This window comes from Saccopteryx leptura, chromosome 8, assembly GCF_036850995.1.
Source record: "Saccopteryx leptura isolate mSacLep1 chromosome 8, mSacLep1_pri_phased_curated, whole genome shotgun sequence".
NCBI classification, from domain to species: Eukaryota; Metazoa; Chordata; class Mammalia; order Chiroptera; family Emballonuridae; genus Saccopteryx; species Saccopteryx leptura.
In genome coordinates, this window is record NC_089510.1 from 984266 (window position 1) to 1009090 (window position 24825).

General features: G+C 60.0%; 1 protein-coding gene across 2 annotated transcripts in view; it reads left to right on the plus strand.

The window, feature by feature from the left end:
* The window catches only part of LOC136379697 (fibulin-2-like), a 100427-nt gene that overhangs the window by 38861 nt on the left and 36741 nt on the right, over window positions 1–24825 (plus strand). For both annotated transcript variants that reach the window (XM_066347206.1, XM_066347207.1), the window contains exon 2: window positions 15091–16463. In XM_066347206.1, the coding sequence (XP_066203303.1) occupies window positions 15146–16463 (1318 nt within the window). In that variant the 5' untranslated portion in view covers window positions 15091–15145. The remainder of the gene's footprint in view (window positions 1–15090; window positions 16464–24825) is intronic.

The window sequence follows — 24825 nt, forward strand, 5'->3', positions numbered from 1 at the left end:
ATAGAGGCTAAAGAAACAATACAGAGGATCAATGAAACCAGGAGCTGGTTCTTTGAAAAGGTAAACAAGATCGATGAACCTTTAACGAGACTCACCAAGAAAAAAAGAGAGAGGACTCAAATAAAATTAGAAACGAGAGTGGAAAAATAACAACTGACACAACAGAAATACAAAATATTGTAAGAAAATACTATGAAGAACTGTACACCAAAAAACTGGACAACCTAGATGAAATGGACAAATTCCTTGAAACATATAATCTTCCAAAAATTAATCTGGAAGAATCAGAAAACCTAAACAGACCAATTACACCAAATGAGATTGAAACAGTTATCAAAAAACTCCCAAAAAAGAAAAGTCCTGGGCCTGATGGCTTCACAAGTGAATTCTACCAAATATTCAAAGAAGAACTAACTCCTATCCTTCTCAAGCTATTTCAAAAAATTCAAGAGGAAGGAAGACTTCCAAGCTCCTTTTATGAGGCGAGCATAATTCTGATCCCAAAACCAGGCAAAGACAACACAAAAAAAGAAAATTATAGGCCAATATCCCTGATGAATTTAGATGCAAAAATCCTCAACAAAATATTAGCAAACCGGATCCAGCAATATATGAAAAAAATCATACACCATGATCAAGTGGGATTTATTCTTGGGAGGCAAGGCTGGTACAATATTCGCAAATCAATCAATGTGATTCATCACATAAACAAAAGGAAGGAGAGAAACCACATGATAATTTTAATAGATGCAGAAAAAGCATTTGATAAAATCTAGTACCCATTCATGATCAAAACTCTCAGCAAAGTGGGAATACAGGGAACATACCTCAACATGATAAAGGCCATCTATGACAAACCCACAGCCAACATCATACTCAATGGGCAAAAATTGAAAGCAATCCCCTTAAGATCAGGAACAAGGCAGGGGTGCCTCCTTTTACCACTCTTATTCAACATAGTTCTGGAAGTCCTAGCCACAGCAATCAGACAAGAAAAAAGAATAAAAGGCATCCAAATTGGAAAAGAAGAAGTAAAACTATCATAATTTGCAGATGATATGATATTGTATATAGAAAATCCTAAAGTCGCAGTCAAAAAACTACTAGACCTGATAAATGAATTCAGCAAGGGGGCAGGATATAAAATCAATACTCAGAAATCAGAGGCATTTTTATACACTAACAATGAGCTGTCAGGAAGAGAAATTAAGGAATCAATCCCCTTTACCATTGCAACCAAAAAAATAAAGTACCTAGGAATAAATTTAACCAGGGAGATTAAAGACTTGTACTCGGAAAATTATAAAACATTGATAAAAGAAATCAGGGAAGATACAAACAAGTGGAGGCATATACTGTGCTCATGGTTAGGAAGAATAAACATCATTAAAATGTCTATATTACCCAAAACAATTTATAAATTCAATGCAATACTGATTAAAATACCAATGACTTACTTCAAAGATATAAAACATATATTCCAAAAATTTATATGGAACCAAAAGAGAACACAAATAGCCTCAGCAATCTTGAAAAGGAAGAATAAAGCGGGAGGTATCACACTTCCGGATATCAAGTTATATTATAAGGCCAGTGTACCCAAAACAGCCTGGTACTGGCATAAGAACAGGCATATAGATCAATGGAACAGAACTGAGAACCCAGAAATAAACCCACATTTTTATGGACAACTGATATTTGACAAAGAACGTAAGAGCATACATTGGAGTAAAGACAGCCTCTTCAACAAATGGTGTTGGGAAAATTGGACAGCTACCTGCAAAAAAATGAAACTAGACCACCAACTTACACCATTCACAAAAATAAACTCAAAATGGATAAAAGACTTAAATTTAAGCGTAAAACCATAAGCATCATAGAAGAAAACATAGGCAGTAAGCTCTCTGACATCTGTCGCAGCAATATATTTACCGATTTGTCTCCACAGGCAAGTGAAACAAAAGACAGGATGATCAAATTGGACTTTATCAAACTAAAAAGCTTCTGCACAGCTAAAGACAATAAGAACAGAATAAAAAGACAAACTACACAATGGGAGAATATATTTGACAATGCGTCTGATAAGGGGTTAATAACCAAAATTTATAAAGAACTTGTAAAACTTAACACCAGGAAGACAGACAATCCAATCCAAAAATGCGCAAAAGAAATAAATAGACACTTCTCCAAAGAGGACATACAGATGGCCAATAGGCATATGAAAAAATGCTCAACATCACTAATCATTAGAGAAATGCAAATTAAAACCACAATGAGATATCACCTCACACCAGTCAGAATGGCGCTTATCAAAAAAAACAACAGAGAATAAGTGCTGGCGAGGATGTGGAGAAAAGGGAACCCTCCTGCACTGCTGGTGGGAATGCAGACTGGTGCAGCCACTGTGGAAAACAGTATGGAGATTCCTCAAGAAATTAAAAATCGAACTGCCTTTTTACCCAGCTATACCACTGTTAGGAATGTACCCCAAGAACACCATATCACTGTTTGAAAAGAAGAAATGCACCCCCATGTTTATGGCAGCATTGTTCACAACAGCAAAGATCTGGAAACAGCCCAAGTGTCCATCAGAGGACGAGTGGATTAAAAAGCTTTGGTATATATATACTATGGAATATTACTCAGCCATAAGAAATGATGACATCGGATCTTTTACAACAACATGGATGGACCTTGATAACATTATACTGAGCGAAAGAAGTAAATCAGAAAAAACTAAGAACTATATGATCCCATACATAGGTGGGACATAAAAATGAGACTCAGAGACATGGACAGCAGTGTTGGGGTTACAGGGTGGGGGGGAAGAGAGGGAGGGGGTTGGGGGAGGGGAGGGGCACAAAGAAAACCAGTTAGAAGGTGACGAAAGACAATTTTATCGTCACCCCATTAAAATTAATTAAAGAAAATAGTCATCTTGTAAGAATGCCGGCGTCGGCCAGCCTTCACACCTCAGAGTGGTCGGCTGTTCCTGTTTGATGCTCAGTCCATCCTGGAGTCCCTCGGGAGCCCTGCTGTCCCTTGCGGGTGGTTTCTTCCTTCATGCTACATCCCCTCCGGCATCCCGCCTGTGCAGGGGGGGCGTACTGTACCCCAGACCTGTGTAATCTACAGCAGTCCCTCCCACCACCCCTGGGCGCTGAGGGGCAGATGCCTGTCCTGTAGAAGTGTCCCACCTCTGCAGTCAATGCGTGCAATTTCTGGTTTTGGTCCCGGTGGTTCAGGTCATGCGTCAGTGCGTAAGCAACCACCCCCACGCTCGGAAGCTGAAGGCACAATGGCTGCTCGGGGTGTAGGCAGGGCTGGGCCAGGCTCTTTCAGCTCTCCGTGGCTTCAGCTGGGGACCCTGGGGGGACACCTGCCTCCTCCCAGAGAGGGACTCCAAGGAGGCTCACACACGTGCCCAGTGCAGTGACCGAGAGGAACACGCCTGCACGTGTCTCCCCCAGGGTGGTCCCCGTCTTCCCAGGTGGCTCAGTGCTTGTGGAGACCCAGGTAGAGGCTGCCGGGCTGTGGAGGGGCTTTGACACGCCTCATGCAGGTCCTTGGGAGGAGCATCACAAGTCCCAAGTCTCACTGCTTGGGTGCGATGTCTGCCCCGCCCCTCAGCCAGTCGCGGCAAAGTAGCAGGTAAGGCCTGTGGATTGGCTGGGTGTGGTCACACTGCCCTCCCGATGCAGGGCCTGGCCCCCCAAGGCTCTCGGAGTTCCTGCTTGGATAGGGGCCCAGCATGGGATTCTTTGGGTTTCTCCAGCAAGATCTTAGAAGCTGAGAGTTGAGCTGACTATGCTCCTGAACTGGTAACACACCATTGTCTTGGTCTCTGCAGGGCACCCTCTTATCTTATTGGCCAGTTTGTCCCACTCTTTCCACCCTCACGCCGTCCCCTCCCCCACTGCAGGCAGAGGTCCAGCTCTGTTCTGTGCAGAGCTTTTGGCTGGCTTTACCTTGGGTGCCTGCCTTTGTAATCGCGGTGACTGGTGTCGGGCCCTTCTTGTTCTGTGTCTTACCTCGACCTACTCAGTGTCCTGTGTTAACGTCCACCCTTGCCACTCTGTGTACACGAAGTCACCGGCTTCGAGTTCTGCAGGGTCCTCCTGGGGGTGTGCCTGTTAGGGTCCCAGCAGGAAATGAAGTCCCCTCACGGGTGTCAACCAATGGTCAATGGCAATGGTATTTGGTGCCAATTTAGTGGCAACAGGAATCCCTGATTCAGAGTGCGGTGAAGAAGGAACTTAATTCAGTGCAAACAGCTCAGCTGTGATATAGCCTGGCGGTGAGGACAGCTCAGCAGCGTTATAGCTCCGTGAGGTGGCAGTGTGGCTGTGGAGCCCTGGGGGAAAGCCCCCTATTCGGGAAGCAGTCCCCTTCTTCCCCACGAGGGTCTGTGCCTCTGCTCCAGTTCATCGGGAAGGTGCAATTGTCAGTCTTGGGAGCTGGCCTGGATAGACACAAGTCCCCACCCTGGTTCCTGATTGGTCCATCCTCATGCAAATGAGGACTCCACATCCTTGCATTTTGATTGGTATTGGTTGGTGAAAATGCCAATGAGGGTCGAGCTCTGATTGGACGAGGAAAGCCTTGGTCCTATTGGTTGAAATACAATTCTAGGAACTCCTTTATAAGGGCCGGCTCAGCGGGCAGGAGCACAGTGCAGGCAGGTGGTCCAGTGCGGGTTTCTCTCTGGAGTGCGGTTTGTGTGCGAGGCCCCTGCGTTAGGCTGTCGTTTAAAACATTTGAGCCCGGTGAGGCCACCAGCAGCCCTTCTTGGTAGATATCTTCTTTCTCAGGGTCCAGCGGGATGAGGAGACCTAGAACAGGCGTGAGCAGGGTTGGGGGGATCTGCAAGGGGTGGCCAGCTCTTGGAGTAGCAATGGGAGGGGGGCTTAGCACCCTGGGCCTGCAGGGGCGGGGGAGGGGCAGGTCTCAGAGCCCAGCAGGGTCAGGAACGGGAGCTGCGGCTGTGGAACAGGAGGGCAGGGGGTGGGGTGGGAAATGAAACCCTCTGGCCTCCCTCTCCCATCCCCCACCTGCTGTTAGAGCGGCCATCGGAGGGTGCGGGCATCTGGGGACGCGTTCTGAGGAGGTCAGCCTCCTCAGTGCAGAGCAGGGTGGGGAAGGGCGGGGAGCGGGTCCCTGTCCCCTTCTCCCACCGGACAGATGCCCGGTGAGCCCGCACCGTGGGTGTGTGGACCTGGTGCAGAGGTCTTAGGCTTGACAACTCAGCATCACACTCTGCTCCTAGTTGCACATGTGCTACTGTCCAGAGTGTCCACTCCAGTGGTCACTATGTCAGTTGGCATTCTAATGATCATCATCTTGAGTGATAATCATGTTGTTATTAATGTGGATGCATTACCCAGCTTTTCGGTGTGAGGTATAGGGCAGAGCCTGTGGGGGCTTGGCTTTGCCTCTCCGGTCCTGTGACCCCCTCCCCCCCACATACATACATACATAGCCATGGGCGCACAAGCCGTGCAGAGCGCTACAGTGATGGATCAGGGCCTCCGGAGGCCAACACTTCTCTAGGAGAGCCACCCCTGAGGCCCGGCCCTTGCCCCCCACCCTGGGCCACCTCCAGATACCCCAGCCAGTCCTGTCCCGTTATGGATGGGCACACAGCCTTCAGATAGCACCAGGGGGGCTCTGAGCAGCATGCAGGGGCCCAGACCTCCACTCTCCCAGGGGGAGGCTGCAGGGGGAATGACCATGGGGTTTCTAGTTCAGAGGTGAGCCTGGGGAGACCCCGAGTTCAAGCACACCCAGCCACAGGCACATGAGGGAAGGGTCGTATAGGCTTGTGGAGAACTGTGAGCCCCGTGTCCTGTGTGACACCTTAGGGTGGCCGGGGCTCGGTGGTTTTCAAGAGTTGGAAGCCTGAATTTTCACGCAAACATTTCCAAATTGTAAATACTGGTAACTAATTGAAAACCAAAAACCCACCATGTGGGACAAACAAATGCCGTCATGGGCTAGATCGTGTCTGCAGACCCCTGGCCGTGACTGAAGGTATGGTCAAGCCCCTTCACAGTACACAGGCTCAGAGCCGAGACTCAGAGAGGGCAAGAGCCTCGCTTAGGTGTGCACAGCAAACAAGAAGTACACAAAGTCAGGGCCCATTCTTTTTATTATCGTTCCTCTGGTTCTGCAGTGGGGGTGATGGGTGAACTGAGATATAGAATCATCTGGGTGCGGGCAGGACGTCATGCTGGGGCTGTGGGGTCCAAGGGCCAGGCCACAGTGGGGGCCAGGAGGGTGAACAGAGCAGAACTAGGGGACTGACTTGTAGGAGAATGCACAGCGGGGTGGGAGGGGTGCGGAGGGGCCCCGGGGGGGGGGGAGCCCGCCGCCTCGGGGTGGGTGGGGTGCGGAGGCGCCCTGGGGGGGGAGCCCGCTGCCTCGGGGTGGGAGAGGTGCCCCGGGGGGAGCCCGCGGCCTCGGGGTGGGAGGGGTGCGGAGGGGCCCGGGGGGGGGAGCCCGCCGCCTCGGGGTGGGTGGGGTGCGCAGGCGCCCCGGGGGGGGAGCCCGCTGCCTCGGGGTGGGGGGACGTTCCCTCTTAGGAGGTGCTGCTCGTGTGAGTGAGTGATGAATGGCAAAGCAGGTGGAGGGTGGGGGGAGGGGTTAGGTCTTCGTCTGCAAATGTTTCTCTTCTCGAATGACACCGTTACACGTTGACTCGAGGGCCTTCCTGCCGCCCACCCCATCTCCATGTGGAGCGTCCCCTCACAGACTCTGCCGGCCTCGGCCATCCCGGTGACCGATTCCTAATCAGACTGGCTTTACGGAGCCCTTCACCCTCCTGCAGTGGTTTCTCAGCTTGGGGGTCTGTGCGTGTCACCCCTTGGAAACCAGTGACTCCCCTGTGCCCCTGGCCCGGGCAGACTCCTTATCCCAGAGACGTTCTTACCATCTCACTTGGCTGATCCCGGAGTCTCTGAAGCTCAGTACAGCCCAGATTGGGCTGCATGTCCCCCTGTGGGTCCACAGCCCTCCTTCCTCTGCCTTCCCTGCCCCAGGAAGGGGCAGTCCCAGCCTTCCGGGTGCTTCTGCCAGAACCTGGGCTCTTCCTGGACTCCTGTTCCGCCCTCGCAGTCTGGCAGCAGGTCCTGTCGACTGCCCTGTCCACTGTTCTCCCCGCCCCCTGTCACTTGCCTCCCTGGCCTCTCTGCCCTGGCCTGGCCACCCTGCTGTCTGCACGGTGGCCCTTAATAGAGCCCTTCCAGGCCCACGGCTTCCTTCTGGCAGCCTGTACTGTAGCCAGAGGCCCGATCGCTGTGGCTGTCATCACACTCGCCCTTGCTCATTTGCTAAGCAGTGGTGGCCTTCTGCTAGCCCTTAGCTCCCTCCCCTGGTCCTGCCGCAGGCCCTTTGCACCTGCTGTACCTCCTGCCTGATGTACTTTGCCTCTTGATATTCATGTGGCTGTCTCCATTCTTTCCCTCAGCTCTCGGCTCAAATGCCACTTCCTCGGAGAAGCCTTGCTTGACCATCCTGGCTAGAGTCGGCTCTTCCACACTCCCCCCCCCCCACTTCCTGCTCTCTTCCCTGCTTTCATTCACTTTTTTCCTCACTGTACTTAGTTCCAGTCAGACACCCACTGAATCGCTGTTTTTATTATTATTATTCAGTGAGGAGGGAAGGCAGACAGACTCCCGCATGTGCCCCTTCCCAGATCCGCCCGGCATGCCCACCAGGAGGTGATGCTCTGCCCATCTGGGGTGTTGCTCTGTTGCTCAACAACCAAACTCTTCTTAGTGCCTGAGGCAGAGGCCGTGGAGCCATCCTCAGCGCCTGGGGCCAACTCACTCCAATGGAGCCTTGGCTGCAAGAGGAGAGAGAGAGAGAGAGAAGTGAGAGGGGGAGGAGTGGAGAAGCAGATGGGCACATGGGCACTTCTCCTGTGCGCCCTGACTGGGAATTGAGCCCAGGACATCCACATGCTGGGCTGACGTTCTACTACTGAGCCAACCAGCTAGGGCCTGAATCACTATGGGTCTGTGACTGGCCTCCCGCCGCAGAGGTCAGTGCTAGAAGAATGGCCGTGAGGCCTGTCCGATCGACTGCTAACCCTCTGCTCTGAGAGGGGCCTGGCACCGAGGACCTGCTCGCAGTGCTGGCCAAGTGCTGGCAGAGGCAGACCCCTTTCTCTGTGGTGCTGGACACTGAGCCGTGGTGGCTCTGCCCCTCCCCGGCCAGACACGGGTCCTGTGCCCTCAGCTCAGCTCGGAGGAGGCAGTGGCTCTGGGTAGCCTCCTCTGGAGACAGCGCGCTCTGCGCTCTGCTCTTTCTCTCCTCCGTCAGGAACTCGTAAGACGTTCTCACTGTTATGTTTAGTTTTGAAATGAGAAACACTTGAAATACTAATACATTGTCATTTTATCCCTTTTTAAAGAAATCTAACAATTTCATTGTTTTTTATGTGGGTTATTTACTTACTCACTTTTTGGAGAGAGGGAAAGGAAGAGAGGAAGCAAGAGAACCATTGATCTTCTGACCCGCTCACTTGTGCGTTCACTGGTTGATTCTTGTCTGTGCCCTGACTGGGGATCGAACCCGCAACCTTGGCAGGTCAGGACAACACTCTCACCAGCTGAGCCAACTGGCTGGGCAAAAATCAGACAATTTTTATCAAAGTGACTGTAAAAGTATCCCAGGGTTGCGGGCTGGGTGTGTGTGGAGGAGGGGCCGTCATCTGAGGACTGGAGCATACGGCCCTGGTAGGGGCAGCCCAGCCCCCGACCCACAGCAGGCTGTGGGGACCCGTGGCTTTTGCAAGGGTGGCAGTGGGGGAGGGCGGGGCGTGGTGGGAAGGGGGCGTTTTGTGGCCTGCAGGGATGGTGTGGAGGGGCTGGGGAGGGGCTGGGGAGGGAGGGCGCTGAGAGACTGTCACATGAGGGCCTTCAAGGGGGGGGGTCAGCGGCTCCCGGGGGGTGTCTGTGCAGAGCTCTCCTGGCTGGGGACCTGACACAGGCATGGTCTGGGACCTCTGGTGGGCCTGGTCAGCTGCTCTGAGATCCCCCTGGCTTTGCGAGGAAAGGGCAGCGCAGAGCTGGGAACTGCAGGGTGCCATGACTGGAGAAACGGGGCAGAGAGAGTGCAGGGCCGCCCGTGGGAGAGAGTGGACAGGACTGAGAGGTGCAGGGCCGCCCGTGGGAGAGAGTGGACAGGACCGGGAGGTGCGGGGGCTGCCCGTGGGAGAGAGTGGACAGGACTGAGAGGTGCAGGGCCGCCCGTGGGAGAGAGTGGACAGGACCGGGAGGTGCGGGGCTGCCCGTGGGAGAGAGTGGACAGGACTGAGAGGTGCGGGGCCGCCCGTGGGAGAGAGTGGACAGGACCGGGAGGTGCGGGGCCGCCCGAGGGAGAGAGTGGACAGGACTGAGAGGTGCGGGGCCGCCCGTGGGAGAGAGTGGACAGGACTGAGAGGTGCAGGGCCGCCCGTGGAAGAGAGTGGACAGGACCGGGAGGTGCAGGGCCGCCCGTGGGAGAGAATGGACAGGACCGGGAGGTGCAGGGCCGCCCGTGGGAGAGAGTGGACAGGACCGGGAGGTGCAGGGCCGCCCGTGGGAGAGAGTGGACAGGGAGAGAGTGGACAGGACCGAGAGGTGCGGGGCCGCCCGTGGGAGAGAGTGGACAGGGAGAGAGTGGACAGGACCGAGAGGTGCGGGGCTGCCCGTGGGAGAGAGTGGACAGAGAGAGAGTGGACAGGACCGGGAGGTGCGGGGCTGCCCGTGGGAGAGAGTGGACAGGGAGAGAGTGGACAGGACCGAGAGGTGCAGGGCCGCCCGTGGGAGAGAGTGGACAGGACCGAGAGGTGCGGGGCCGCCCGTGGGAGAGAGTGGACAGGGAGAGAGTGGACAGGACCGGGAGGTGCGGGGCCGCCCGTGGGAGAGAGTGGACAGGGAGAGAGTGGACAGGACCGAGAGGTGCGGGGCCGCCCGTGGGAGAGAGTGGACAAGGAGAGAGTGGACAGGACGGAGAGGTGCGGGGCCGCCCGTGGGAGAGAGTGGACAGGACCGAGAGGTGCGGGGCCGCCCGTGGGAGAGAGTGGACAGGGAGAGAGTGGACAGGACTGAGAGGTGCGGGGCCGCCCGTGGGAGAGAGTGGACAGAGAGAGAGAGTGGACAGGACCGTGAGGTGCGGGGCTGCCCGTGGGAGAGAGTGGACAAGGAGAGAGTGGACAGGACCGAGAGGTGCGGGGCCGCCCGTGGGAGAGAGTGGACAGGACTGAGAGGTGCGGGGCCGCCCGTGGGAGAGAGTGGACAGGACTAGGAGGTGCAGGGCCGCCCGTGGGAGAGAGTGGACAGGACTGAGAGGTGCGGGGCCGCCCGTGGGAGAGAGTGGACAGGGAGAGAGTGGACAGGACTGAGAGGTGCGGGGCCGCCCGTGGGAGAGAGTGGACAGGACCGAGAGGTGCGGGGATGCCCGTGGGAGAGAGTGGACAGGACCGAGAGGTGCGGGGATGCCCGTGGGAGAGAGTGGACAGGACCGAGAGGTGCGGGGATGCCCGTGGGAGAGAGTGGACAGGACCGAGAGGTGCGGGGCCGCCCGTGGGAGAGAGTGGACAGGACCGAGAGGTGCGGGGCCGCCCGTGGGAGAGAGTGGACAGGACCGAGAGGTGCGGGGATGCCCGTGGAGAGAGTGGACAGGACCGAGAGGTGCGGGGCCGCCCGTGGGAGAGAGTGGACAGGACCGAGAGGTGCGGGGCCGCCCGTGGGAGAGAGTGGACAGGACCGAGAGGTGCGGGGATGCCCGTGGGAGAGAGTGGACAGGACCGAGAGGTGCGGGGCCGCCCGTGGGAGAGAGTGGACAGGACCGAGAGGTGCGGGGCCGCCCGTGGGAGAGAGTGGACAGGGAGAGAGTGGACAGGACTGAGAGGTGCAGGGCCGCCCGTGGGAGAGAGTGGACAGGGAGAGAGTGGACAGGACTGAGAGGTGCAGGGCCGCCCGTGGGAGAGAGTGGACAGAGAGAGAGTGGACAGGACCGGGAGGTGCGGGGCTGCCCGTGGGAGAGAGTGGACAGGGAGAGAGTGGACAGGACTGAGAGGTGCAGGGCCGCCCGTGGGAGAGAGTGGACAGGACCGAGAGGTGCGGGGCCGCCCGTGGGAGAGAGTGGACAGGACCGAGAGGTGCGGGGCCGCCCGTGGGAGAGAGTGGACAGGACCGAGAGGTGCGGGGCCGCCCGTGGGAGAGAGTGGACAGGACCGAGAGGTGCGGGGCCGCCCGTGGGAGAGAGTGGACAGAGAGAGAGTGGACAGGACCGAGAGGTGCGGGGCCGCCCGTGGGAGAGAGTGGACAGGACCGAGAGGTGCGGGGCCGCCCGTGGGAGAGAGTGGACAGGGAGAGAGTGGACAGGACCGAGAGGTGCGGGGCCGCCCGTGGGAGAGAGTGGACAGGACCGAGAGGTGCGGGGCCGCCCGTGGGAGAGAGTGGACAGGGAGAGAGTGGACAGGACCGAGAGGTGCGGGGCCGCCCGTGGGAGAGAGTGGACAGGACCGAGAGGTGCGGGGCCGCCGTGGGAGAGAGTGGACAGGGAGAGAGTGGACAGGACCGAGAGGTGCGGGGGCCGCCCGTGGGAGAGAGTGGACAGGGAGAGAGTGGACAGGACCGAGAGGTGCGGGGCCGCCCGTGGGAGAGAGTGGACAGGGAGAGAGTGGACAGGACCGAGAGGTGCGGGGCCGCCCGTGGGTGAGAGTGGACAGAGAGAGAGTGGACAGGACCGGGAGGTGCGGGGCTGCCCGTGGGAGAGAGTGGACAGGGAGAGAGTGGACAGGACCGAGAGGTGCAGGGCCGCCCGTGGGAGAGAGTGGACAGGACCGAGAGGTGCGGGGGCCGCCCGTGGGAGAGAGTGGACAGGACCGAGAGGTGCGGGGCCGCCCGTGGGAGAGAGTGGACAGGGAGAGAGTGGACAGGACTGAGAGGTGCAGGGCCGCCCGTGGGAGAGAGTGGACAGGGAGAGAGTGGACAGGACTGAGAGGTGCAGGGCCGCCCGTGGGAGAGAGTGGACAGAGAGAGAGTGGACAGGACCGGGAGGTGCGGGGCTGCCCGTGGGAGAGAGTGGACAGGGAGAGAGTGGACAGGACTGAGAGGTGCAGGGCCGCCCGTGGGAGAGAGTGGACAGGACCGAGAGGTGCGGGGCCGCCCGTAGGGAGAGAGTGGACAGGACCGAGAGGTGCGGGGCCGCCCGTGGGAGAGAGTGGACAGGACCGAGAGGTGCGGGGCCGCCCGTGGAGAGAGTGGACAGAGAGAGAGTGGACAGGACCGAGAGGTGCGGGGCCGCCCGTGGGAGAGAGTGGACAGGACCGAGAGGTGCGGGGCCGCCCGTGGGAGAGAGTGGACAGAGAGAGAGTGGACAGGACCGAGAGGTGCGGGGCCGCCCGTGGGAGAGAGTGGACAGGACCGAGAGGTGCGGGGCCGCCCGTGGGAGAGAGTGGACAGGGAGAGAGTGGACAGGACCGAGAGGTGCGGGGCCGCCCGTGGGAGAGAGTGGACAGGACCGAGAGGTGCGGGGCCGCCCGTGGGAGAGAATGGACAGGACCGAGAGGTGCGGGGCCGCCCGTGGGAGAGAGTGGACAGGACCGTGAGGTGCGGGGCCGCCCGTGGGAGAGAGTGGACAGGGAGAGAGTGGACAGGACCGAGAGGTGCGGGGCCGCCCGTGGGAGAGAGTGGACAGGGAGAGAGTGGACAGGACCGAGAGGTGCGGGGCCGCCCGTGGGTGAGAGTGGACAGAGAGAGAGTGGACAGGACCGGGAGGTGCGGGGCTGCCCGTGGGAGAGAGTGGACAGGGAGAGAGTGGACAGGACCGAGAGGTGCAGGGCCGCCCGTGGGAGAGAGTGGACAGGACCGAGAGGTGCGGGGCCGCCCGTGGGAGAGAGTGGACAGGGAGAGAGTGGACAGGACCGAGAGGTGCGGGGCCGCCCGTGGGAGAGAGTGGACAGGACTGAGAGGTGCGGGGCCGCCCTTGGGAGAGAGTGGACAGGGAGAGAGTGGACAGGACCGGGAGGTGCGGGGCCGCCCGTGGGAGAGAGTGGACAGGGAGAGAGTGGACAGGACCGAGAGGTGCGGGGCCGCCCGTGGGAGAGAGGTGGACAGGGAGAGAGTGGACAGGACCGAGAGGTGCGGGGCCGCCCGTGGGAGAGAGTGGACAGGGAGAGAGTGGACAGGACTGAGAGGTGCGGGGCCGCCCGTGGGAGAGAGTGGACAGGGAGAGAGTGGACAGGACTGAGAGGTGCGGGGCCGCCCGTGGGAGAGAGTGGACAGGGAGAGAGTGGACAGGACCGAGAGGTGCGGGGCCGCCCGTGGGAGAGAGTGGACAGGGAGAGAGTGGACAGGACCGAGAGGTGCGGGGCCGCCCGTGGGTGAGAGTGGACAGAGAGAGAGTGGACAGGACCGGGAGGTGCGGGGCTGCCCGTGGGAGAGAGTGGACAGGGAGAGAGTGGACAGGACCGAGAGGTGCAGGGCCGCCCGTGGGAGAGAGTGGACAGAGAGAGGTGCGGGGCCGCCCGTGGGAGAGAGTGGACAGGGAGAGAGTGGACAGGACCGAGAGGTGCGGGGCCGCCCGTGGGAGAGAGTGGACAGGACTGAGAGGTGCGGGGCCGCCCTTGGGAGAGAGTGGACAGGGAGAGAGTGGACAGGACCGGGAGGTGCGGGGCCGCCCGTGGGAGAGAGTGGACAGGGAGAGAGTGGACAGGACCGAGAGGTGCGGGGCCGCCCGTGGGAGAGAGTGGACAGGGAGAGAGTGGACAGGACCGAGAGGTGCGGGGCCGCCCGTGGGAGAGAGTGGACAGGGAGAGAGTGGACAGGACCGAGAGGTGCGGGGGGCCGCCCGTGGGAGAGAGTGGACAGGGAGAGAGTGGACAGGACTGAGAGGTGCGGGGCCGCCCGTGGGAGAGAGTGGACAGGGAGAGAGTGGACAGGACCGAGAGGTGCGGGGCCGCCCGTGGGAGAGAGTGGACAGGGAGAGAGTGGACAGGACTGAGAGGTGTGGGGCCGCCCTTGGGAGAGAGTGGACAGAGAGAGAGTGGACAGGACCGGGAGGTGCAGGGGTGGGCGGGGTGAGGGGCAGCAGGTGTCCAGGATAATTGTGGAAATGGTGGTAACCTTTGCCAGGGCAGCTGAGGAGGCTGGTAGGGGTGTCCCCTGTGGCTAAACTTGTACCCCAAAGGGGTATCTCGGGGAAGGGTGTTCCTGAGCCCGGGGTCTGCGGAGGCATGTGGCAGGGGCTGTCTGACTGTGCCCGGACCTGGAAGGGGGCCTGCCGCTGCCCAGCGTCCACCCTACCAGATGCTCTGGCTGTCAGTCACAGGCCTCTGGGCGGATGGCTGGGGGTTGAGCAGCGTTTGGGGAGAGAAATCGTTTGGTGGTTAGGTGTGCATGAATGTGTGTGTGTGTGGGAAACCCACGGGGGCTGTGGGTGAGATGGTGCGTGTGGCTGTGTGTGTGACTGAGGATCGGGGCCAGCTGTCAGCAGCTGTGGGCGCCTGGCGCCTGTCATGGAGGCCGTGAGAGACCCCGGTGCCCAGACTGCTGGACTTGTGCCTGGTGGATGTGTGTGTGTGTGTGTGTGTGTGAGGGTGTGTGTGTGTGAGGGTGTGTGTGTGTGAGGGTGTGTGTGTGTGAGGGTGTGTGTGTGTGAGTGAGGGGGTGTGTGTGAGTGAGGGGGTGTGTGAGGGTGTGTGTGAGGGTGTATGTGAGTGTGAGGGTGTATGTGAGGGTGTATGTGAGTGTGAGGGTGTGTGTATGAGGGTGTGTGTGTGTGTGAGGGTGTGTGTGTGAGGGCAGCGGGGGTGTGTGGTCAGCACTATGAGTGGGGCGTGATGCACTGTGGACAGTGGTGATTCTGGTGCCTGAGTGGGAGCCCCCATCCGTGATGTTCACACGTGTGGTAAAGCACACCCAAACGCACATGACCAGGAGTGTGTGCATGGGGACATGGAGAGGTGCACAGGTGTGCATGTGGAAGGCTGAGGCTGTGTGCAGCCATGTGCACGTGTGGGCGTGTGTACCGGGCGGGGGTTGCGTGTGTTCTCACGTGTGGCCTGTACTGTGCTGACAATGTCCTCCCCCCCCCCAGGGCCTCGCAGGAGAGGGACCTTTGGCTCCAGGCGGCCCCTGGCTGGCCGTGGGACATGGTGCTGCTCGGGGAGCCCGTGGGGGCCTGGCTGGCCCTGGCCCTGGCCGTGGCGCTGGGTGCGCGTGGGGGCGTGGCCGTGCCCCGGCAGGACTGCACGGGCGTGGAGTGCCCGCCGCTGGAGAACTGCATCGAGGAGGCGCTGGAGCCGGGCGCGTGTTGCGCCTCCTGCGTGCAGCGTGGCTGCGCCTGCGAGGGCTACCAGTACTACGACTGCCTGCAGGGCGGCTTCGTGCGCGGCCGCGTGCCCGCCGGCCGGTCCTACTTCGTGGACTTCGGCAGCACCGAGTGCTCCTGCCCGCCCGGCGGCGGCAAGATCAGCTGCCAGTTCATGCCGTGCCCTGAGCTCCCGCCCAACTGCATCGAGGCTGTGGTGGCCGCGGACAGCTGCCCGCAGTGCGGCCAGGTGGGCTGCGTCCACAGTGGCCGCAAGTACGCCGCCGGCCACACCGTCCACCTGCCGCCGTGCCGGGCCTGCCACTGTCCCGACACCGGGGGCGAGCTCATCTGCTACCGGGTCCCCAGCTGCCGCGAAGACGCCGAGGTCCTGCCCACGGCCGCCGCCGGGAACTTCTCGGAGGCCGAGGAGGCCGACCCGGAGCGACACTACGAGGACCCGTACAGCTACGACCAGGAGGTGGCGGAGGCGGCAGCGGAGGCGGCGGAGGCGGAGGCGGCCACGGCTCTGGGGGGCGAGCGTCAGGCGGCCACCGGCGGCCCGGCCACTGTGGGCAGCCAAAGTCAGCCGCTGTCCGCCGTGCAGGCCACCCCCTGGCTGGCCGCCCTCCTCCGGCCAACAGCAGCTGCGGCCCTGGGTCCGCCAGCCCCAGTGCAGGCCAAAGCCAGGAGAGTGACCGAGGGCGGCCAGGGCGGAGGGCGGGGGGACAGGGAGGAAGAGGACCTCAGGGAGCCCCTGTCAGCCGGGGGCCTCAGGGCACTCGACGGGCCGCCCAGCACGGGCCCGGCCAGGCCCAGTCTCCCTGTCCAGGAGGAGGGGGCCGAGAGCAGAGCGGGGCCCGAAGAGAACCTCATCCCGGACTCCGAGGCCACCATCCAAAGCACTGGGCAGGTAGGAGCCGACCCCGTGCCGGGGTCAAGCATGGCCAGTGTCCTTCAGTCTCAGGCCACGTCGAGTTCTCCTGGAGACCCCACGAAGCCCAGCAGCCAGGCCACCCTGCCCCCACCCCCCTACGAGGCCCCCCGGATCCTGCCCGTCCAGGAAGCCCCCAGGCAGCCACCAGTTCTGTCCCGTCTTCGCCCCGAGGAGGACACTGACCCCAACTCTGTGCACTCTGTCCCCAGGGGTGAGCCTGAAGGTGAGTGCCTCTCTTCCTTCCTGCATGGGGGCACTCAGTGGGAGGAGGGAGGGGCCCCTTCCTGCCCCGGGTGTCTGCACAGCTGCCTGGGCCGGGGGGCCGGGTCCGGGGTCCTTCATGGCAGGGCAGGAGCCTCGTGCACACGGCTTCTTTCTGGCTTATCGGCCCCTGGGGTGGAACGGATGGGTGGGGGCAAGGTTCTGGTCTCAGTTGGTGCTCACCTATGTGCGTGGTGTGACTGTGACCAAGGGCCCAGGAGGCATCCCCGCCATCAGGGCTGGGGGCGGGAGGGGTGTCCCCCAGAGGACATTCCAGCTCGGGGGTGGGGGGCGGGGGGGGGGCTGGGTGCACGGTGCCCCAGCAGGAGGCGGGGGTCTCTGGACCTCAGGCGGCTGCCTTCTCGCACTCTTCCTGGCCACAGCCTCTGGGCACAGCTGGGACCTCGGTCTCTGAGGTGACGGCCGTGGGGATGTGGTCTCCCCGGCGGGGGGCTCTTTCCAGGACGAGGTCTGCCACCTCTTCCAGCCGATCCTGCTGACACACAAGCCATTCTCACCCCCCCGACTCCGCACCCCGCCGTGGCTCCCACCTGCTCAGTGTGGAGGCTGGAGTCCTCTGGGGCTACGGGCCCCACACAGCCGGCCTCTTGGGCTTTCCAGACCTCGTCTCCGTCACCCTGTCTTAGTCTGTTTGTGCTTCTGTGGTAGAAATAGCACGGACTGCGTGGCTTCCGTGATGGACGGGCGTCTCTCACAGCTCTAGGGGCTGGGATCCCAGTTCAGGCTCGGGCATCTGGTGAGGGGCCCCTTGCTGGTCTGCGGATGGCCAGCTTCTCATTGCGTCCTCACGTGGCAGAGCAGGTGAGGGCGCCTCTCATCTGAGATAACGCCAGAGGGAGAGCAGGCTCTTTGGTGTTTCTTCTTAGAAAGGCACGAATTCTGACATGAGGGCTCCACCGTCGCCTGATCACCTCCCGAAAGCCCCATCTCCAGATACTCAAGGTTGGGGTTAGGGGACAAGCACTCAGAACATGGCAGCCCTCTGCCCAGCCCACCTGGCCTCCTGCCTAGGCACCTTGGTGGCTCCAGGGCCTTTGCACCTGCCACTCCCTCTTCCTGAAATGCTCTTCCAGGTGTCCGTGGGGCTCACGCCTCGTCTCCCTTTGGCTCTCTGTTCCCTGGACCCCAGCTAAGAGAACACCACACCCTCCTCTCACCTTGCTGCTGTTTTTCCCAGTAGAATGTTACTGTTGTGAGCGGAAGGGCCACAACATTGTCTTTTCTGTGCACGGCCTCCGGCAGGGCCTGGCCCACCGCTGGCTCTCTGCAGATCCAGCATGAGTGAAGGAATGACTGTGGCCATCGGGGCTCTGGGCCGCCCCTCGGTCAGTCATCCCTCCTCCCCCCTAGTCCCCTGCCATCCCATGAGTGTGTCTCTCCTCTGTTCCACACATGTCCACACGGCTTCCAGTGGGCACAAATAGCACCTCCTTTAGGAAGCCTTCCTTGAATCTCTGTGTGTCCGACCACCCCTCCCCGAACTCCATTTTCTTTCTGTCTCCCCTCCGAGGGTGCCCTAGGGACCTGTCTCGTCATCTGGAGATCTCTCCCCTCTAGAGTCTCATGCCATTCACTCTAGTAACATTCATTAGGTATAAATAATGAGCAGGTCCTGGCAGGCCCTGGGAAGGCAGGAGTGGAACCCTGTGGTGGTCCTGGTTCACAGGCTGGAGGCTGTGAGGGAGAGTGCTCGGAAGGTATCTGGGAAGGCTGCTTGGAGGAGGGGACATGAGGAGACTTTGGGAAACTGCAGCATTCCCATTGACCCACCCTGCTGGTCACAGCCTTGTGGCCTTGGGCAAGTCTCTTAACTGGCCTGGGCCCCGTTTTCCCATCTGTCAAGTGCTGGGCACCCCGTGGGCAAAGCCTGTGCGCTGCAGTGCTGGGTGAACTGGTGGCCCCTCCTGAGCTGTAGGCCCGATGCTCCGCCAGCCCCTACAGCTCTGCAGCCAGCCTGCTCCCAGGGGGTGGGGCACGGAGCGCCCGCCCAGAGCAGTGCCTGGCCCCCTTCCTGCACAAGCCAGGGGGGTGAGTGTCTCCTCACGTTGAGGTCAGAGAGGTGTGAGGCCTGGTCCCAGGCCACAGACAGGAGGGGGCTGGGCTGGGACAGCGGCGCTGCTGCAGGGCTCCTTCCCCGAGCCGGGGCTCCTTCCCCCGACTGGAGCCTGTGGGGAGGGAGGAGTATGGGGAGCCATAACGAGGTGCACGTGTGCCCGGGGAGGCTCCTTCGGAGAAGGGCACATGCACGGCGTCTGGGCTCCTGCCTCAAGTGTTTCCAGAACAGCCGTGGCCCCCGCCCCGCCTCGGCCGCCGGGGGCCTCTCTGTGGTCTGGGCTTTTGGATCCTGGAGAAGGGCTTTGTTCTTGGGATTCCTGGGTTTTGTTTTTCTTTCCTGCCTGGGCTCAGTGGGGTTTGGAGTATGGCCTTTGATGAGGGCTGCTTGGGGGTAGGGTGTCTGACAGAGGGCCCCGGATCTGTCTGAGGCTGTGTGGCAGGGGGCCCCCCACACGCAGGGCCCAGAGGCGAGAGTGATCAGGGCAGGGACAGGCCGCCGCTGCTGTGGTGTGCAGGGGGTGTGGGAGGTTGGCGAGAGCATGGCTTTCACGGGACCCAGGAGCTGGGCGCTGGCCAGATGCTCAGGGCTGGCCCACCACCCACCACCCCACACAGCCTCCTCCTCACCCAGAGTCCACACGTTGTCACCAGGCAGATGGCTGGTCTCTTCGTGCCTCAGTCCCCCATCTTTGAGCAGCGAGGAGCCCCTGTTCTGAGTATTGAATGAGCTGATTCACCTCCCGCGGGCAGCGGGGGACTCGGGACTCGCCGAGGAGCGGAAATACTTGCTGCTGTCGCTGTCCGTTCTCCGACCTGCTCCCTACTTCAGCCGACATTTGGGGAGCATGCTGTCTGTGTCAGGGAGAAGCGGGCGCAGCCTGTCCCCTCTCGGGGTCTCCTGGGGCAGGAAGCCGTACATGGCGAAGCACAGGGGTTTGTTCGTGGTCATAGCCGAGTGCATGCAGCAGGGAGGCCTGGTGGGGGATGGGTCAGGTGCCCAGTTGAGCATCTTGGGAGAAGTGGGGGGTTCTTAGAGGCCCCTGGAAGCTGTAGTGGGGAGGGCTGTGGGGTCGCAGTGATGGGAGGACCCTCTGTGGGGAGAACCTGGGGAGGTGGTTTTGCCCTGCTTGCCTGTGGGCCTGCAGAGGGTAGACCATGGCCAGGGGTCCGGAAATGACCCCCAGCCATGTTGCCATGGCAGCCCTGGGGCCTGGGAAGGCGGCTTCCAGCCATTGCCCCAGGCCAGGCTGGGGCAGGGGTGGGGGGAAGCGGGGACCCTGCCAGGGATCCGGGCTGCCTCTGAGCATGTCCAGATGTGGCCTAATAGAAGCCACATGCCTGCGTCGTGGGCCAGGCCGAGGGATGTGACGTCTACTGTCACTCAGGGGCTTTGTGAGGGGGCTTCTGCCGGGCTGGCAAGCACCCTACCCCCCACCCTGCTGCCCTCCTGGGCCACAGGGAGGGAACCCTGAGCCAGGGCGGCCCTCCGGGGGTCAGCCGTTCTCGCGGCCTCTGGGGAAAGCTCCAGTGTAACATCTGCGGCCCCTGGAACATGTCAGGGAGGAGGCCCCTCTTCCTCAGCTCCTGCAGACAGGGGCCTCTCAGTGCTTTGATGTTCAGGTGGACAGAGAGGCTTTTTACATGCAAATGACCATCACAATTGCAGATACCACATGGTGCTTAACACCCGTGCTGGGCATGGGGCTCCTCTGTGCTTTACCCCTTTAGTCCTCAGCTTACGGAGGGCACGCGGGCCATGCCCACAGGCCCTGTAGGGAGCGGTGGGTACAGGCTTCCCGCGTCTGTCTTCCTCCCTGACCATCCTTCCTGAGAGCCAGGGGGACCCAGGCCGTGAGGGGCAGAGAGGGGGACCCAGGCCGTGAGGGGCAGAGAGGGGGACCCAGGCCGTGAGGGGCAGAGAGGGGGACCCAGGCCGTGAGGGGCAGAGAGGGGGACACAGGCCGTGAGGGGCAGAGAGGGGGACACAGGCCGTGAGGGGCAGAGAGGGGGACCCAGGCCGTGAGGGGCAGAGAGGGGGACCCAGGCCGTGAGGGGCAGAGAGGGGGACACAGGCTGTGAGGGCAGAGAGCGTGTGGTGTTGAGCAGAGTCCACTGCCCTCTGGAAGCTTCCGGTTTGTGGGGAGGTGAAGGACCAGAAGTCACCGGTGTGAAGTTTCCATGCTCTGTGAGCTTGTGTGTGTGTGTGTCGGGCGGGGGTGCAGGAAGTCTGATTCCTCCTGGCAATCAGGGAGAGCTTCCTAGGGGAAGCGACGTTTGAGCAGGAGGGGTTGTTGAGTGGGTGATGGGATTCTAGAAGCCGGGAGAAGGGCGTGCTCTAGACAGGGTGCAGCGTGTGCAAAGGCCCTGCAGCCCGAGGGAATGAACTGGATAGAGAGGAGGCTGTGTGGCTGGTAAGGGAAGTGGCTGGGGCGGGGGGGGGGGGACAGGCCCAGGGTGAGATGCTTATCATTGGGCTGAAGATTTGGGCCTTTGTGGGGAACCAAGAGGTGTCAGACCGGAGGTGGTATTGTCTTATCTGTGCTATGTGCCCCCTCTGGCTGCAGGGGAGGCTGCAGGAGCAGGGCTCTCCCGGACTCGCTCTGCGCCCCTGGAGCCAGCGCTGGACCTCTCAAACGTCTGTGGGTCTTCAGGGCCCCCCGGGATCACCAGGCTGCGGCTCTAGGGAGCAGGGGACAGGGACTCACCTAGACTCTGTTCCCTGCACCCTGCCCATGGAAGGTTCAACTTGTGTTGGGGGTGGGGACCCCCAGGACCCTCGAGCCTATGTCCTGGGCAGCAGAAACGCCTCCTGCAAGAGCCCAGGGCTCCAGGGCCAGCTGTGGAGGGGTCCCGCCCCCCAGGGGGACCACGGCCCTGCTTAGCAGCTGAATGTGTGAGGAGACCGCACAGGTGGGCCCAGCTGGTCCTTCCCCTCCTCACTCCTAGCCCGTGGGGTCTTGAAATGGGATGTCTGACCCTGTCAGGGCTTTCTGGGAACAAACAGGACCCGGATAGCAGACAGGAGGTCTGGGCTTCCCACCCTGGTCCGCTGTGAGTCCCCGGTCATTATGTGGCCTGAAGCCTGAGACATCACCCCTCTGAGCCCTGTTTCCTCATTGGTGAAATGGGGTGTGCTCAGCACCTGAGGCTGTAGTGAGAACCCCTCTGGAGCAGGGGCTGTGAGGGGGAGGGGAGGCCAGCGTTGGCCCCCGCTTTGCCCACTGTCCTACCAAGATGTTGCACACGTGTGTCTGTCCCACCTGTGAGCTTCTTTCCGCAGAGCACGTGTGGAAGCATTGCAGTCACGTCCCAACGTTTACCTAAAACCTGAAGACGTCACACAGCTTCCAGCTCTGTGGCGTTGGTTGAAGGTTGGTGATGGTGGACACGCCGGGTGTCCGTGCCATTGGCTGGCCCTCAGAGAGGCTGCCATCGGACTGGACAGGCTGCTAGTCTCGATTTTACTGCCTGCCCAGCCCTGGTGGGCAGCTGGGATGAGTCCCCTGTGGGGCACCTGCCAGAGCTTTGTATTACCCTGTGGCCACCTTGAGAGAGTCGGTGTGGTCATTCTATTTTATGGAGGAGAAACTGGCGTTCCGAGAGGGAAACGGGCAGCGTGGCTCTGCAGGGCGTCCCAGTAGAGGGGGGGCAACCCGGAAGCGGCCGGGGTATCCAGACCTTCCGCGCGTTGGCCTGCCAGGCCATCTGGACTTGTGCCAGGCACTCGGAGCAAACAGGTGCGGTCCCAGCTGCTCCCCTGGCGAGGGACTGGGGCCAAGGCGGAGCCTTCCCGACCTCGACTCCTAGAATGTCGATGTCAGAAGCGTCCAGACCTGTAAGAATTTTTATGAGCTTCTTTGAGCCAAACTGTCGACAACTGCCGGGAAGCAAGGTCTCCACGGATCGAGAAAACGCTCCGGGAAATGGCGACTTGTTGTCGAAGTCAGAATCCAAGGGGAAGATGAGGGGGTGACGTGAAACCCATCGGGGGGGGGGGTGGAGGAGGGAGGCGGGAGGGAGCAACGCAGGGACAGTTCTGGGAATGACTACAAAGTAAAAGGAATAGTTACCGACGGAGTGGGCGGGTGTAGGAGAGGTAACAGTAACAATGGTCATGGTAACAGTAACAATGAGGGCATTTGTGGTCTCTGCTCTGGTGGGTGGCTGCACCCTGAGGAGTCCAGAAAAGATGACTCTTACCTTATGTTAAAGGTAGGCTATCAGGTGCTTTACTGTAGATGCAGAAAGACCACAGACAGGCCCGATTAAGGTCAGTGTGGATCTCTGTTGGAGAAGAATACCTCCCTATGACATGACTCCCCACCAGGAAATGATTTTAGCTAGACGCTTTTCACGTCCGACCATCCCGTGCGGTTACGTGGGGTCTCCGAGTCTGCATGGCCACCAGGCAGGCCAGCCTTGAGCTCATCATGGTCACTGTGGGGCCCCTTTTTCGTCCACAGAAACTGTTCTCTTTCTTTCTTTTAAAACAACTTTATTGAGATGTTGTTCATGCATCATATAGCCCCCGCTATTTAAGGGTACGACTCAGTAGATGTTAGCACAGTGGTGCCAATATCAACCAGAATCTAATCACAGACCATCCTCATCGCACAAAGCAGAAGCCCCGCCCCTGGGAGCCCAGCACCCGCCCATCTGCGGCCTGTCTGTGTCTCTGGATGTGGATGTGCCCGTCCTGGTTACTCGGTGTAAACGGACTCACAGTGTGTGGCGCGTGTGCCTGGCCGCTCTCTCTCAGCCCAGTGTTCCGGGGTTCGGCCACATTGTAGCGTTGTGTTGGTGCTTCCTGCCTTTCTGTGGGATGGACCACGTTCCTCCATTGATGGACACTGTAGCGTGTCTGCCTTGTAGCCCTTGTGGATACGCTGCTGTGAATATTCACATGTACATATATGTTTGCGTGGGCCTATGTTTTTGTTTCTCTTGGGGGTATATTGAGGTGTGGAATTGCTGGGTTACTGGGTTATACACATAAACTTGATGTTTAATCACTGGATGAACAGTAGAGCTGTTTTCTCAGGGGCTGCACCACTTGGCTTTTATTTATTTATTTTTTAAGTGAGAGGAGGGGAGATTGACAGATTCCCACATGCACCCCCGACCAGGATCTACCTAGCATCCCTCACCTGGGGCTGATGCTTGGACCAAATGAGCCATCCTCAGCGCCCGGGGCTGATGCTCGAACCAACTGAACCACTGGTTGTGGGAGGGGAAGAGGGAGAGAAGGGGGAGAGGGAGAAGGGAGAGAGAAGCAGCTGGGCACTTCTCCTGTGTGTGTCCTGACCGGGAATTGAACTCGAGACATCTGCACACTGGGCTGACGCTCTGTCCACTGAGCCGCCAGCCAGGGCCCACTTTGGCTTTTTCTCTAACAGTGCACGAGGGTGCCACTTTCTCCACCTCCGTGTCCACCCTCGGTGTTGTCCTCCTGAGGACACTGGGTGTGAAGCGGTGTCTCCCTGTGGTTTTGATTTGCGTTGCCCTGACGGCGAAGGATGTTTCTTGATCCTCTTTTCGGGAACTGACTGTAGAGCGTTCTAGAAAACACCGACTGCGTGACCACTCACGCCGCCAGTCATCAAAGTGATGACGTCATCGCGTCCTCGCCGGTCATCGAAGTGATGATGTCATCACGTCCCCGCGGGGCCTCGAAGTGATGGCGTCATCACGTTGCCGCACCGTCGTCCTCTGAGAACTCGCGGGAGAAACGGTGTGATGACGGAGGTAATGCAAGAGCGTCGCTGTGGAAACCGCATTGGGCTCATGGCCCCTTGTGAAGGCCTCGGGGTCCCTGCGGGGCCCAGGGTCCCATGGGGGAGCCGCTGGTCAGCACGGCTGCAGCGATGTGGGGTGGGCACAGCTCTCACAAGCACGGGCACGTGGTGCAGTGTTGGGTCCTGGGCTGCTTCTCAGCTCACGCGTCCCTCCCGGCAGGCGGAGTGCTCTCTCCGGCTAGAGCGCCGCTGTGGCTTGTCCCGCCTGTCCCGAGCGATGGGCCCTGGGGCTGTTTGCAGCCTTTTGTCATCCAGAAGCAACGCCTCTGGGCCCTGGCCACGGAGCTCAGTTAGTTGGAGTGTCGTCCCAGTGCACCGGGGTTGCGGGTTCAAAACCCTGTCAGGGCACATGCGGGAATCGACCACTGAATACAGGAATAGGTGGAACGCTAAATTGAATTTTCTTTCTCTGTAATCAATTAATAATAATAATAAAGCAATGAGCCTGGCCGG